The following is a 16,683-nucleotide window of genomic DNA, read 5'->3' as shown; positions in this document are numbered from 1 at the left end:
GTATTTGTGGGATTTTTGGGAGCAGCTTATTGGTTTATTGGAGGGAGTGGATTTTTCGATAAATCATTCGTATAGAGAAGGGAACAAAGTAGCAGATGCCTTGGCTCGATAAGGTGCTATGGGGAGGAATAGTTTGTTTACAAATAGTAGTCAACTCCCTAAAGTTAGCAATGGTTTGTATAAATTGGAGAAGATGGGTATGGCTTATATGAGGTATGTTTAGCTGATATCTTTTGGTTTTTGCTCATGCTTTTTGTTGTTTTTCTTTTGTTTTGTTATGTTGTGTGAGTTTTGTTTTGTAGGTCCTAATTTGTTTTGTTTTGTTTGGACTTGTAACCCGGTTTTGGCTGGATGTTGGTGTTGTTCTTTGGGAGTTTTTTAACGTTTGTCTTTTGTTATCTCTCATTGATTGTCTTGTAACCACGGTATTCCTCCGCCAAAAGTGAGGGTTTATCAATAAATAAATGGAGGTACCGCCCTTCCTTAAAAAAAAAAAAAAGTAATATAAACCACCCCCCTTCTTCCATGTTGCTTAACATATCAGTATTTTAGATTTATATACATAATACTTTTAACATATATATACGTATATTCCCTATTTCTGTGAAACTGTACATACATAATAATAACTGAAAACTTCCCTAGATGGATAACTATATGTCATGATTTAACCCCTCATGACAGGGTTGTGCGGCCCGTAGGCGGGATCTAACCTGGATGGCCGACTAGGTTAAACTACTATACTCCATCAGTCTGATCAGCCCTCCTCAACCCATATCTGATGGGGAGCTTATCCACAAGTGGGCAACGATCGACCTACCTACCACGTATTATCTAAATAGGTGGTTGCACTCTATTCTGTATATAGCAACTGTACCGTGCTCTGTAATCTGTAATGGTCCATTAGGGTCTGATACTATCATGAGGGGTTAAATCATGACTTTCAGTTATCTATCCAGGGAATTTTCTCAGTTATTATATATTTGTATGATCTGATTTTTAGAAAATAGTCATACATATAGATATTAGCAGTATTATGAATAAAATATTCATAAAAATCATTTTATGCTAAGTAACCTAGGTATGATTTATTTTGCAGCAGGTATACAAGTTTTATTTAATTGTGTTATCTATGGTATTTTTCCTAAATCAGATTTTACAAGCATGTAGTTCACTTGCCACACACTAGTAATAGTATATTTCGTCTTACTGAGCGTCATCTCATCCCAATAAATTGACATTTTTCAGGTGATTTAGTTAGGCGAGTAGATCATGCTCGCAGATAGAGGGGGCTACAATGCAGGCCTGTTAGTAGGGTGAGTCTTTTTGGGGAAATGAGTACTATTGTGTAGCCTAGTTCAGTTATATACGTGTAATTTGAGAATAATCTAGCACTCTGGTATTGTATTGTATTGTAAATATATATATATGGTTGTGGATATATGAATTCAGCTTCTCGCTTTTTAGGTTGATAGTTAGATTTATATTAGAAGGTATTAGAGCAGTGTAAACTTCAGTATATATGTATATTTTTTCTAAAAAATTTTTAGCAGGTCATTACAGAATATCTGTCTATATAATATTTATCTGTAAAATATTTGTTTGTATAATATCTGTCTGTATATGCACTGTAATTTATAATTCTGTAAAATCTAGTAAAACATATTTTTATGCCAAAAATACTATAAATCATGGTATTCTGAAAAACTGTATAAACTTTGTACTGAACAAATATCTACCCAGGCCACACAATTAATAAAACTCATGTTCTGAAACTTGTAAAACTCTGCATCTTAATAAACAAATACTATAATTTACTGATAAAATTTCTGAATTTACTAGCATAGCATATTTCTTTTACCTGGAAAACTAAATTCGTTTGCTAACTTGCTAACTTACGCCTATGGCGTTCATAATTCTATAATCATGAAATTACACACATGTGCGCGCACGCACACACACACACACACACACACACACACACACACACACACACATATATATATATATCCCTGTCAATCAATTGAATTTCTCAGAATAGTTTCATACTCACATTTCCTAAATCATAAACTACTTATCATTTACCTTTGTCTTTGAGAAAAAACACTGACTGAAAACGTAGCCTACCTGCTGTGTATATACCAACCCTGAATTATACAAAATCCCAATTTCTCAATTTAACCTCAAAAATACATTCACATCTAAACTTATACCTTTAATAATTAAATGATCAACCCAAAACACTCAAATAACACCTTTACTTCAGTTTTGGGATGGTGCCCCAAAACCCCTAAATTGAAATTCTACTCTACCTACGTTGTAGAGAATCTTCCCACGAATCCCGTGGTGGTTCATGATTGCTGAAATGAGACTAAATGGAGTAGAAATTGTAAAGAGATGGGAGAGGGGTTGTGGGTTTTGAAGAAAAAGAGAGAGTTTGATTTTTTTTTTTTTTTTTTTATAAAAATATGAAGCTCTCAGTTCTTTATAAGTTTTAGCACTCGCCAGAAAGTCGTCACTGATTTTCTGTACTTCTCAGAAAACCGTCGCCGATTTTCTATTAACCAACTCAAAGATTTACCGTTTTACCTTTACCCGGCCGCGGAAACTTCCCAAAACCGTCGCCGATTTTCTGGCTCCTTCAGAAAACCGTCATCGTTTTTCTCCTGCCTTAGCCAAAAAAATCCATTTTTTCAGATTTCTTTTATCATTTTATTTTTTCAGGTCACTACATTCTCCCTTTCTTATAAAATTTCATCCTTGAAATTTACTATCTGTGCTATGCACTATCCTTTGAGGAAAAAATTACTACTTATTTTATTAATTACCCTCATTTATGGCGAAAGAATACCGTGGTTACATATACGATTTTGGGAGATTACAAGTATATACATAAAATCCCAATTTCCAACTCGCCTGAACCAGACCCAATTAACCTGTTTTGCCACTTCTTTTTTTGGATACGCTCTGGGTGTCCATGTCCGTTTTTACGGTCCGCGACTAATCCCATGCCCTGTGCCAGCTGACCCCACAGCCCACAGAGAGGGTAAATTTCAGGAGCCCGCCACAGGAATGCCACTTTTTTTTTTTTTTTTGGATTACGCACCGGGTATCCACGCGTCCGTTTTACGGTCCACGTTACTAATCCTGCGCCCCTTGAAGTTGACCCCACAACTCTAAAGGGAGGGTAAATTCAGGAGTCCAGGGGCGGAAACAAGTCCAAGAGGGTTTGAACACCTGACCTCGTGAAAGGCACTCCTGCAACCCACACTACCACCTGAACCACACCCTGGGGGTAGGAATGCCACTTCTTGATTGCATGTAAAGGTGCACTTATTTTGAAAATTTTTATATTTTCACTACAAACTATATAAGTTTTATCTCTCACCAAAATCCATTCATTTCAAACATCTCAGTGGCATAGGAGCACTGCTATTGGAAAATTGCATCAACCATTCTTGCTCCCTACAATTTTCTTGTACAGTATTATCTTTCATGAGCTCACAAAGATGAAGCACTTTTTAACCTAATCCATTTGGAAGCAAGATTTCTATTGTGTAGGGCATGGCTCTTATACTTCGGGAGTTTATAAACAAAGGGAAAAATATATGGATATCGTTTTGGCGCAGGGCAGCAGCAAAGACTTGTCGATGAGTGGACAACATCGTTGACGAGTGGCCTTCTCTGACTCGTTGACGACTATTCTCGTCGACGAGGGGTCGTTAGGTTGCCCGAAAGAATTTAAATTTTGAATTTGAACGTTAGAGTGGTTGGGTATTTGGAGGGAAATTGTTAAACTAGTTATATTGTTAATATTGTTATTACTTAACTGTTTTTGAGTTTGTAATTTTTAGTTTGTAATTCTGTTATTGTATATCTCGTGTAGTCATTTTTTAGCTATAAATATATGCTGATGTAATGAATTATTATAACAAGAATTCAGAATTTTTCTCTGGTTGTTTTCTTCACATGGTATCAGAGCAATTCTCTGCTGCTGCTCTCTGTGGTTCTCTTTGCAGAACTTTCTTCAATCGAGAGCAAGATTAAAGAAATTCTCTCATGGCTTCTTCTGCAACCTCCACTGACACTACTTGTTCTCCTGTTAATTCTGCTATTAATCTGAGCTCAAATCCTTATTACTTCCAAGGTAGCGATGGTCCAAATCTGCATCTTGTTAATAAGGTTCTTACTCGAGACAACTATCAGACATGGAGCATGTGTGTTATGATGGCATTGAGTGCCAAGAACAAGCTAGGGTTCATTGATGGAACTCTGGTAGCTCCTTTATCTCTTGATACGAATTATGCCACCTAGAAACGAGGCAATGACACCGTGAAGTCTTGGATCCTCAATTCATTGTCTGATGATGTTTATTCTAGTGTGATGTTCATCAAATCAGCAAGGGATATATGGACTGAACTTGAAGATCGATTCTCATTAACCAATGGACCTAGGATTTTTCAATTATAGCAATCTATTTCTAATCTAGCACAAGGTCAGATGAATATTGTTGATTATTTCACACAATTGAAGTCCTTATGGGATGAATTGATGAGCTACAGGCCTATTCCCGAAACATCCCCTGCTTCTTTGAAGGTTTTGGCTGACTATCAAAATCAAGATTATGTCATGAAGTTTTTAATGGGTTTGAATGAGTCATATAGTCATATTAAAAGCCAAATTCTTCTTAGTAATCCCTTACCTCCCATAAACAAAGTATTTGCATTACTTGTGTAAGAAGAGAGACAAAGGGAAATTAGTTCAGTAATAATTACTGAACCAACAGCTATGCTGGGAAAAGCTACAGGAAATCAACGATACAGATGGAATTTTGGCAAGAAAGAAAGACCTTTGTGTTCTCATTGTGGACTTCTAGGACACACAGCTGAAAAATGTTACAAGCTACATGGATATCCTCCAGGGTACAAGTCAAGATCTAAGCACAATAGCTCTTTAGCAAATCAGGTAAACTTGGTAACCAATACTGAGCAATCTGGTGAAGTGCAACAGCTTCCATTCACTCAGAAACAACTCAAATAGATTATGGCAATCATGCATCCTTTACCTGAAATGCAGCTGCAACCTTCAATTGCTCAAGTGACTGGACCTTTTCTTCAAAATACAAATCCTTTTTCTACAGATCATCTTTTCTCCAAAATGACAGGTATTTCTTCCTGCTCATCTGCTGTTTATACTCAAGGTCTCACTTGGATAATTGACACTGGGGCCACTGATCATATGGTAAATTCTGTCAACTCTCTCACTACCATAACAACTTCCATTAATACATCTGTGAAATTACCTACCGGTACTCTTGTTCCAGTCACACACATTATAACAATTCGTATAACATCTACTTTGTTGCTCACTGATGTTCTTGTTGTTCCTTCTTTTGCCTACAACTTAATTTCTGCTAGCAAACTTCTTAAATCCATTTCATGTTGCCTTATTTTTCATGGAAAATTTTGCTTTATACAGGATCTGCAGACATGGAGGATGATTGGATTGGGTGAAGAGAGGGCAGGTTTATATCATCTCCTCAATAAGCATTCAGCTATGTCAGTCTCTAATACAATTTCCAATAAGCGTGGCCAAACTCTTGTATCTGCTTCATTGTCTATCAATAATCTTGACTTTGATATTTGGCATTATAGATTAGGACATCCCTCTAAATCTAGACTAGATCTGTTGCATGAATCTGTTCTTGCAATAAAAGAGTCTCATTTTAGTCATTGTAATATTTGTCCTCTTGCTAAACAGCAGAGGTTACCTTTCCCAAACAGCAATAATAAATCTTCAAAAGCCTTTCAACTTGTACATTGTGATATTTGGGGTCCTTTTTCTATTAAATCAATTGATGGTGCAAAGTATTTTTTGACCATTGTAGATGATTATACCCGATGTACTTGGCTATACCTAATGCAATCTAAAGCACAAGCAAGATATTATGTGCAATCTTTTGTTTCTTTTGTTGAAACTCAGTTTCCTGTTACTATACAAATCATTCGTACTGATAATGGAACAGAATTTCACATGCCTGATTTTTTTATTTCCAAAGGCATTATCCACCAAAAGTCATGTGTTTATACACCACAACAAAATGGTGTCGTTGAACGAAAGCATCAACATATTCTTGCTGTAGCTAGATCTCTTCGATTTCAATCCAATTTACCTCTTCATTTCTGGGGTGAATGTGTTCTAACTACAGTTTATCTCATTAACAGGCTGCCCACTCCAATTCTCCATGGTAAATCTCCTTTTGAAATGTTGTTTCATAAACTTCCTTGTTATTTTCATCTTAGAGTTTTTGGTTGTCTTTGTTTTGCCTCTACTACTTCACATGGTAGAACCAAATTTGATCCTAGAGCAAAGTCTTGCATATTTGTAGGCTATCCTTTTTCTGTAAAAGGTTACAAATTATATGATCCACACACTCAAAAGATATTCATATCCCGAGATGTTGTTTTTCATGAACATGTTTTTCCTTTTCAGAAATTTTCACAAAATCATTCTTCTGATATTCCTCATCCAATTTTGACAAACTGGGAAAATTCTTCTGATTCTATTCCTTTAGAACCATTCATTTCTGAATTACCTTCCCATAGTCCAAATATCACAATAGACATGAGTCATGTTTCTATTGATCCCTCGAATGTTTCTAATGCCTCCATTCCTTCGGTTCCTTTGCGAAGAACTTCAAGATAGATTCGTCCTCCTCCTTACCTCCAGAATTATCAATGTTCTCTCCCTTCTTTAACAACTCAGTCCAGTTCTGCCACTCTTGTAGGTCCAGGCTGCCCTCATGATATTTCTCCTTACACCTCCATTTCTAATCTTTCTCTTGCCCATCAAATTTTTGTGTCTTCAATCACCAACCTTGTTGAACCAAAATCTTATAAGGAGGCATCTTTACATCCTGAATGGAGAAAAGCTATGGCTGCTGAAATCAAGGCTTTAGAAGACAATCATAGGTGGATCTTGACTGAATTACCTCCTGGGAAGGTTGCCATTGATAATAAATGGGTTTACAAGATTAAGTTCAAATCTGATGGTACTGTTGAAAGGGCCAAAGCACGACTTGTGGCCAAAGGTTTTACACAGCAAGCAGGTTTGGATTACACAAAAACTTTCAGCCCTGTTGCTAAACTGGTCAGTGTTAGATGCCTTTTATCCATTGCTGATATCAAAGGTTGGCACCTTCATCAGTTAGATGTCAATAATGCCTTTCTTCATGGAGATCTTGATGAGGAAGTCTATATGCGTGTGCCTCCTGGATTTGCTAGCAAGGGGGAGAACATTGTATGCAAACTCAACAAGTCACTTTATGGGCTTAAGCAAGCATCACGACAATGGTACTCAAAATTATCTACTTCTTTGACAGAATTTGGTTACACACAATCACTTGTAGATTATTCTCTCTTCACTAAGGATACTGGTGAATCATATACAACTCTTCTAGTATATGTAGATGATGTTATTCTTGCAGGGAACGGCTTACAGGAATTTAAGAGTCTGACACATTTTCTACATGAGAAGTTTAAAATTAAAGATCTAGGAGAACTGAAGTATTTTTTGGGGATAGAGGTAGCAAGTCTAGACAAGGTATTTCTATATGCCAACGAAAATTTGCATTGGATATTCTCAAAGACTCAGGTTATATAGGCTCTAAGGCAGTAAAATATCCTATGTAGCAGAACATGAAATTAACTACAGAAGAAGGGGATTTACTTGAAGATCCCACTGCCTATAGAAGGTTAATAGAGAGAATGTTGTATTTAACTATTACAAGGCCTGATATATCTTATGCAGTCCAGGTTTTAAGTCAGTTCATGGATAAGCCAAGGGCACCACACTTGACTGCAGCATATCGAGTGTTAAAATACATCAAAGCAACTCTTGGTCAAGGATTGTTCTTTTCAGCTTCATCAGACATACACTTGAAAGCTTTTTGTGATTCAGATTGGGCAGGTTGCATAGAGACTAGGAGGTCAGTCTCAAGTTATTGCGTTTTCCTAGGAAATTCTTTAATCTCATGGAAATCTAAGAAAGAAGATAGTGTCTCGATCATCTGCAGAATCAGAATATAGATCCATGACAACTACTGTATGTGAAGTAACTTGACTGCTTTCACTACTTAAAGATTTAAAGATTGAGCATACAAGGCCAGTTTTGATTTTTTATGACAATCAAGCAACACTACATATAGTTGCTAATCCAGTATTTCATGAGAGAACAAAGCATATTGAGATAGATTGTCACATTGTTAGGGAGAAGTTACAAGCTGGAATTATCAAGACATTGAAAGTTACTTCGCAAAATCATTTGGCAGACATTTTTACAAAACCCCTTGGATATTCTTCTTTTACTTCATTGCTTTCCAAGATGGGAGTAATTGATGTTCATACTCAATCACATTCATCTTGAGGGGGAGTGTTAAACTAGTTATATTGTTAATATTGTTATTAATTAACTGTTTTTCAGTTTGTAATTTTTAGTTTGTAATTCTGTTATTGTATTTCTCGTGTAGTTATTTTTTAGCTATAAATATATGCTGATGTAATGAATTATTATAACAAGAATTCAGAATTTTTCTCTGGTTGTTTTCTTCACAGAAACCTCCAAGGGGTTGTTATATACGTCATTTTGGATATATTTCAACATGTAAGAGAGTAAGAGAGGGTGAGAGAAGGAGAGAAAATCATTGTATTGTGAGACTTTGATTTTCATAATAAATCTCTTACCGATTGCTCCCGTGGATGTATGCTTTGCCGAATCACGTAATTCCTGATCTCTTATCTTTACTCTCTTTATATTGTTATGGTTGTGGAATGATTCTGTTTATCACTATTTAGTTTGTTGCAAGTTGTATATGTGATCTTTTATACAATGTTCATTCCGCTACGCATTGTTGGAAAATGCCGCCCTTATATTTTTTACAACAATTTCTCATACTCAAACCATATATATATATATATATATATAAGTTTACATAAAGGATTGCCAAGCTGGGATACAGTTTAATTAATTTATTGACACAACAAGAACCAGAAACTGAGATTCAAAGCATAGCACACGAACAAACAAGACGAGGACAAGCTTGGACTCCATACTTCAGGCAGCAACAGAAGGGAAAAACATACATAAAAACCAACTGGTCCCATTAATTATTCATGTAGCGAAAGAGCTTGTTAATTTCTGGCTGCTCTTCCTAAAAGTTTTGGAACGGAAGCATAAATCCCATTATGGTACACTGAGATTCACGAAGAGAAGGATTCCGCTGCATGCTGATGACACCAAGAACAGCCCCCCCTCTCACTGCCCAATGTGGCAGCCATCCATCGAATCAGCTACGGCGCCTGTTGCGGTAGTGTTTTCTATATTTCTTCTTCTTAGCCTTCTACCTAAACGAAATGGCAAACGTTCAAGTAAACGTGTTTCAATTTAGGATTAGATGAAGGATGCACCATATTATGATAAGTACCAGCATACGTAGGTGGGGATCCCCCGACAGACCGATGTACTCATACTTCTTGTCGTACAGCTGATTGCGCATCTTCCTGAAACAAATGAAAATTCTTAATTAGCAGGCTTGAAATAATCTGATATAGTGGAATAAACGTGAATAAAACTACATAACCCGAATACCATAACAATTTTCAACCTTGAACTAGAAGGTCTTGGCTCATCAGATTGCCCTCGGCTTCGGGTTCTGTTTTGCCGAGTTGTAGCCCTCATCACTCTTTTGCCCTTGGCTGCTGCTGGGATCCGTCCTTGCAGGTCGATGGCTTTCCTCTACACCCCATCAAATTTATAATTAAGGGCAATCATCTCATGTTACAACATATATACAATGTGAGGAATGTGCTGATAAACGTTCATGATGAAAAGAGAGATCATCCAGAGTTTATAGTGCGACGAGTTCATACCTTGCCATCTCGAGGTAATGCTGATGTTTCCCCTGATTCAGGTGCCATAGCAGCACGAGGCCGTCGTCCTCTCCGAGCCTTCAAGAAAAGAAAAAAATGAAATGAAGAGAAAATTAGTAATGTCATTTAAACAATGAAGTCATCAATACTTTGAGTATATATTGGAGACCGAACCTCATTGTAATTGCTGGAAGAGGCTTCTGGATGAGAATAGATCATGACTGCCTTTCCCTTGTCACGGGAACGAGTTTCCTGAGGGCAAGATCGCAGGATCTGTTTTAATTAACTCACACCAGATTAATAAAAGATCGATTAATTTCAAAGAATGGTAGATCGAGAACAGGCAAGTGAGGAATCTACCTGCGGAGTTCGAAAACAGTTTGAGACTTGACTTGGCTGAGGGGTACCATAGCTTAAGCCAGTTGGTGCAGTAGATTTATCTGCAGCCTGTCCTTGGAGTTCTACTTCTTGTGACCTTTAGAATAAATTACATTTATGTGAACACGTCAACATAATGAAGGCTCAAACACATTCCCTCTTTCAAATTCAAGAATAGCAACTCTGAAATTATGTGCTCTGGGGTGCTAGTGATTTAATTATTTTATTAATTCTCCATGATACCATTTTAACAGTCTCAATCAACTTTCCCTATCATGTGAAAGTCATAAAATTGAAAGGCACCTTGAAGGCACTGAAGATTCAGTGGGCATGTTGTTCTGCTGCATCAGCCTAACAACATTGGGCAGTGTCAGGTGGACTTGATTCTGTTGATCGTGACGAATGATGATCTCTTGCAGCCTAAATTCAGACAAAAATACATAACAATAACAATAATGATAATCCCAAGAGCATAACATATACAATACCAGTGACAAATCTTCTGCATTAATTTTCTACAAATATATTTTTTACAGAAAAGCTGAACCAGAGAGATAAGTTACCTGGAAGAGCTGGAAGGTTGATCAGTTATGGGGTTGGAAGTCACTGGGACTACATTCAATTGTTGATGTTGATCCAATAGTGGCTGAGATCTTTTTTTTTTTAATTATAAGCATGTTAGTGCAATCAATATGAACCAGCATCACTAATTATTGTGCAAGATCAAAATCTGCGTCTTCCAATGACAGTTAATCCAAAAATAAGGAGAAAGTACCTCAAAAGTGTGGAAGGGGCCATTAGCAAGGAATTGTATGAAGTATCAAATGAGTTCGATGTCATCCGAACTGGAGTAGTATGTTGGTGGTATTGAACTAGCTGCTGAGGCCTAATTCAAAAAAAATAAATACATAAAATAATGAAAGGTTAATCGTAGATTGAACTTAGCAAAAATTACAAAATAAGATTTATATTTTTAACTTGACAAATCTTGCTTTTTAAGCATAAAATGAAAGACATGTCTTTTTAAAAATGAAGATACCTAGACGTTTCTGCAGATAGCATGGAGCTGGCACCCTGAGGATCGAGTACCTTAGCACTTGGCGGGTCTCCATTAAGTTGTTGATGATTTAACTGCGGAGGCCTATTTCAAAAATTGTTTTAAGGTTATGCTTACAGACAGAATTGATAGATTTTTCATACGGAAAAAGGAAAAAAAAATTAACAAAAGTGAGAATAGATACCTATGCATCATAGAAGACTCAGACATCAAGGAGCGGTACCATTCCAGATTGAACACTCTAGGTGCCGCTGGAACTTGATTGACATGCTGATGATCAGGTAACTGCTGGGTCCTATATATATTCAAAAGATCACATGTATATAACATAAGCTTCATGCAAAAATGCATATATCCTACAGTTAATTTCACATATCCTACATACGTTAGTGTGAAAATTCAACCCATGACGAATCGCAAAATCAAATAATTAGTACCTGCTCGGAAGCACATAAGACTCAGCCTGCATGCTGGGATTACAGAATTGTGAATCAAATATGCTCGCGGTCCCCTGGACTTGACAAGGCTGACCATTGCTACGTACTACTGGTTGAAACCTAAATTAAAACAACTATATATTAACAAGTACCAAAAAACAATTGGTTAACATCGATATAAATGATGATCTATGTACCCCAGTGAAGGCATATAAGCATAAGAGTTCTGGCTATGGTAAGGCCAAGGGGCTTGCTGTTGGTTGAGGAGCGACGATAGCCCACCACCATTAGCTTCCATCTGCACCTGCTTATATATAGCAAACATTTTTTGGCATAATACCATGGAAAGTTAGGGGGTGCCCGCACACAAACATATGTACTTACAGGGGCGACTTGAGAGCTGAATGGAGTATTGCACTGGGATCCTTGCTGATGATCAATATTAAAGATATGATTGCTAGCAATGTTCTGCACCGGCTGATGAACGTGCATCGGAGGGAATTGATGATTGAGTGATCCCATTGGTTGACTCCTGCAGGATGTAGTTTTGCAAATTAAAGTAATTAACTTTTTAAGCAACAGCTGACATTTTGACAGTAAAGTAGCTATACTATAGATAGAAAACTCTGTTGGCATACAATTGCATAAGCTGGTTTTGAAGCAGACTGTCATAACGAGCTTGTTGCTGACTCTGGTTGAATAGACTGATGTCCTCTTCCACCTGATGAAACGAGGGAAGGACTCCATGTTGTTGACCTAGCTCCATCTGATCATCACCATGACAAACCACTATAAGCAAAGCAGCAAACTTTGATTGCTACTTCTCAGTTGTAAAAACATAGCTTAATTAGCTTAATTTATGTTTTTCTCTTTAATACATATTGAATATAACTAACAATAGCAATTAAACCGATCGAGGTTGAGTGAGTGACAGTACAGTGGGATATTGGTAGGGCGCTGTTGTGGCAATCATAGAAGGAGTGAAGAAGGCAGTTCCCATATGCAGCAAGCTGTTCGCGTTGTTCTCATTAGGAGGGTCACATAAACGCTGCCAGCTGACACATGTTGATTGCAGAATATTTTGGTTGGAGTCTAGATGAACTCGCATGGGGTCTGATTGATTAAAGCATGGTGGTTTGCTTCCAGACTGAGTTCCTGATGACTCCCCGCGCTCCTGTAAATAATTCAAGAAAATAAGTCAATTAATTAATTAGGAGTTTAATCATAAAAAATATGTATATATAAGCACATGATATATAGATTGGCGTCAAGAATTAAATCTTCCATTACCATAGAAGTAAACAGTCCAAATGGATTATATGAGTAGTCCCAGCTGGGAAGCTCATGCTAGAGAAAGAAAATAACAAAAATGTAAAAGTCAGAAAAGGTGTAATTAAATGGAAGCATAAATGTGTAGTCATTTCAACTATTGAAGGGTGAGTTAGTTTAAATGAAATGAGTTAGTTTAAATGAAATGAATTGAATTAAACCTCTGTTGGAAGATAATTAGGGCGCTGTGCTTCAATTAAGAAAGAAGGATTGAAGGGCATGGGCTGTGCCAAAGTGGGAGCAACATGGTGAGTAGTGTATGTGCCTTCGCTGCAGCTAGTATATCCTTGTAATTGTTGCACCATGTTGGCATTAGAGACTGCCTGAATATTCAATTGAGGAGACTGGTTGCTTCCCCCAGACGATCCCAGCTGCACAATTTTTTTTCCCAAAAAAATGTTGACAGTAGATCCATAAAAAAGAATTAATCTTTCATTAATCGCAATATATATATATATATATATATATATGTGCATGTGCGGTTACGAACCATATTCTCGGGGCAGATTTGAACCATATTCTCGGGGCAGGTTTGAATCATATTCTCGGGGCAGGTTGGTTGTGGCTCGAGCGTCGGAGCAGGATGGACTGGGGGCGGCGGCGGCGGCATCATCGCCATCCTGGAATCGTTCACCGGTGGAGTGTAGCTGGAGCATCCTTCGCCATTAGCGGATCCTCCCGAGCTCATTGGGTTCGTATTGCGATCTGCCTGATGATACAAAGGCTGGGAACTTCCAGCAAGGTCCAGATACTCCTCCTAAACATGCATTGCCAACGACGAAGAGCAGAGATTTTTATGAACTTATCTTCTTCAATTCATTAAAACATTAAGAGAGAATAAAAAAAAAAAAAAAAAAAAACTCCCAAGTAAAACGCATCGCTTTGTCCCCTTTTTATTTACAAAGCGTCCAGAATAGTTCACGATGTTTAGAGCACAAGAGTTCGATTTGCATTTGCATATATGATGTTAAGAAAGTTCTCGAATAGTTTGTAATATTTTACATGTACCCAATGATTAATTTTTTTTAATCAAAATAATAGTGATGATAAGTAATATACTTTATGTAGGATTAGAATTCAATTCCTATTCTCTCTCTCTCTTTCTCTCTCTACACACACACACACACACACACACACACACACACACATATATATATATATATATATATATAGTTGCTTGATTCACATGGTATGCTAATTAAATTGACAAATAGCATATATTGGAAAAATAATTTGATAAAGTGGGAGAATGTATAAAACGTACCGGAGTGAGAGTGATGGCTGAGTGTAGAAAGTTGTCGGGTGTTGGAGTGATGGGGATGTGGTTGTTGTGAAGTAAGCTGCCCTCATCTGGGTCGAACTGGAACTGAAAGTTGCAATGCTCTTGTTGGCCACTTCCATTGAATGTGTTCTCCATTTTCTTCGAATTGATAATCTTCATCATTAATTTAATTCAATTTGTTAATTATAATTTAACAAATAACTCAAATTAATAAACTAAAACATCAAAATAATATGCTAGAATTCAAGCCATAAATGTAAAATCGTGCGAACAAATAAAAAGTAATGCAAAAATAATGAAACTAGAGAGAGAAAGAGAGAGAGAAGGGGGAGGGGGTTATCTTCGAGCCATGCAAAATGCAAGACCAACCAGCTCAGCTGGTGGGCGAGCCATGCATTTCTTTTATATATATGTATATATTTCCTTTACGAAGAAAGAAGGGCTGGGTGGCGAGCCATGCAAGAGAAACCTGCCCTTTCAACATGATTCATGTGGTGGGTTCTACACTATCTCTCTAGATGTGGACCCGCTCGGTGGGCTCAGCAGAGAAACCTGCCCTCCCCCTCCCAGAAGTGCAGCTATTCAATTTAGGCAAGATTATAAAAGGGGCCACGCCAAAATTCAATTTAGGCAACCTTACAAAAGTAACCAATTAGCTAGCCTTCTCAAATTGGGCTTTCGAGACTATCTCGAAATTTGGATACCGATGTGGGGTTCGCTCCATTTCTGTGTGTGTTTATATATTTTCGGAGTAATATTTTTTTTTTTCAGAATAGAAAATGAAAAGAAAAGGAGTAGCGATTAAAAAAAAGTTTGACTTGTTTGGGGTATTTTGAGACTGGATCGCTAGTATATATGCTTTTGGTATCATTGACGAGAACCTGGGGTGGGGTGGCGGTGGGTGGAGCATGTCTTGACTTGAAATTAGGTATGAAAAGTAGAAGCCATGCCAGAAATGGAGGAAGATGGTTGGGCTGTCGAAGAGTGAATAGGTGGGGCAACTGGCTAGCTAGTAAGGGTCCACTTAAGCGTGCATTTCCATCCGTGGCCAACTAATGCAGACAGCAAATGGAAACGAGAAATATAAGTGTAAATTGCAATCGGCACACCCTATTTATATGGATCACGGTGCAAGCCCAAGGGCTAGTCTTTGTGAACCCCATTCGCGTTTCCTTACTTGGCGCAGCTAGTTCATACGTTCTCAATCAACATTTCCTCCTCTTTCTCTGGATCTTTGATAGGTTTGCCTTTCTTGGGATATAAATTTCAAAAATTTTAAAATCTCACATCACATTTGATTTTTAAAACACTTACACTTCTCAAAAAAAAAAAAAAAAAAAAAAAAAAAAACCCTTCTGATAGAGATGAGGGGAAAAAAATGTTATCTTTTTGACAAATTTGAGAACAGCTCTGTCAAAATTTTGAAATCTTTAAACCTCTCTCTTACGTTAGTTTTTGAGAACTGGGAAATAAGATTCTTGAGAAACCCACCTCACGCTCGTGCAAAATAGACCAAGTGCAGAGCTGACTGGATGCCTGCATGCATGGTGGAGAGAGAGAGAGAGAGAGAGAGAGGTAAACCTTCCTACAGCCCTTTAAATGAGGAAAACACCGTGGTTACAGCTGAAAATTGCGACAGAAAATAAAACCTAAAGCATGCATGAAGAAAAATCTCTACAAAAAAGTTAACAGATGCACAACTTGCGAGCAAAGCACATTAGCGAGCAAGCTAGACTGCAAATTAATGATGAAACCGTATGAGAGTTATAAACGGAAAGGAACATGTAATGAAGTACTTTTTCTTGGGCAACATACTGACCTTACTGGAAGCACTAGGAGTTGAGATTTGAGAATGGAATCTAGCTAGCTAGCAAGCTAGGAGAAGGAAGATTGAAGAAGAGGATGGTGGGAAGGGTAAGGAAAAGGAGGAACTGTGTATAGGTGTGATATGATTGGGAACAAAGCTAGAGAAGGCAGCTTAAGAAAAAATGCAGAGAGACCTCGTCCTCGCCAATGTAGCTATGACAATGGAGAGGGAAAAGGTGTAAGCAGTCTTTGCTGAAGTGACATTGATAGCTGCGGGGAGCCCTATTAATAGGCAAACTCCATGTGTACGTGGCAACTTTTTTGATGATGACGATGAAACCACCATGCCAAGGGCACTTTGGTAATTTTACATATTATTTATTATTTATTATTTTTAAAATATTACAAAGAAAAGAAGGTACCCATCTAAGATTCTAAGGTACACAATCACATATCCACACAATTTTC

At 37.4% G+C, this 16,683-nt stretch overlaps 1 protein-coding gene across 5 annotated transcripts; it reads right to left on the bottom strand.

Annotated features, from left to right (window-relative positions):
• Positions 1-8,949: 8,949 nt before the first annotated feature.
• On the bottom strand, positions 8,950-16,460 carry LOC131161863 (uncharacterized). 5 transcript variants are annotated; one of them, XM_058117853.1, is made up of 22 exons: positions 16,229-16,460; positions 15,901-16,002; positions 14,392-14,562; positions 13,618-13,884; positions 13,289-13,498; positions 13,089-13,145; positions 12,736-12,972; positions 12,437-12,564; positions 12,183-12,330; positions 11,996-12,105; positions 11,799-11,918; positions 11,546-11,656; positions 11,344-11,445; positions 11,080-11,190; positions 10,868-10,957; positions 10,608-10,724; positions 10,287-10,401; positions 10,101-10,199; positions 9,927-10,004; positions 9,662-9,792; positions 9,482-9,557; positions 8,950-9,401 (listed from the first exon to the last, which is right to left on the bottom strand). In XM_058117853.1, exons 2-22 carry the CDS (start codon positions 15,949-15,951, stop codon positions 9,390-9,392), a joined length of 2,541 nt encoding a protein of 846 aa, XP_057973836.1. In that variant the 5' UTR covers positions 15,952-16,002; positions 16,229-16,460; the 3' UTR covers positions 8,950-9,389. The 5 variants fall into 5 exon arrangements, with proteins under 5 accessions (XP_057973836.1, XP_057973833.1, XP_057973835.1 ...); XM_058117850.1 differs by having other exon boundaries at positions 8,950-9,397; XM_058117852.1 differs by having other exon boundaries at positions 8,950-9,397; positions 10,101-10,178.
• Between the last annotated feature and the right edge of the window lie 223 nt (positions 16,461-16,683).

The sequence above is a fragment of the Malania oleifera genome, chromosome 8 (assembly GCF_029873635.1).
Source record: "Malania oleifera isolate guangnan ecotype guangnan chromosome 8, ASM2987363v1, whole genome shotgun sequence".
Classification (NCBI taxonomy): Eukaryota; Viridiplantae; Streptophyta; class Magnoliopsida; order Santalales; family Ximeniaceae; genus Malania; species Malania oleifera.
The sequence above is the reverse complement of the archived record's forward strand: the minus strand, read 5'-3'. Positions and strand labels throughout refer to the sequence as shown.

Excerpts from the sequence above, each read along its gene's own strand:
- LOC131161863 (XM_058117850.1), bottom strand. The coding sequence starts at position 15,951 with ATGCAGGCATCCAGTCAGCTCTGCACTTGGTCTATTTTGCACGAGCGT. Across the intron at positions 12,973-13,088 it reads TTGGACTGTTTACTTCTATG|GAGCGCGGGGAGTCATCAGG; the intron begins GTAATGGAAGAT and ends AATTATTTACAG. Across the intron at positions 10,725-10,867 it reads CAACCTTCCAGCTCTTCCAG|GCTGCAAGAGATCATCATTC; the intron begins GTAACTTATCTC and ends GTCTGAATTTAG.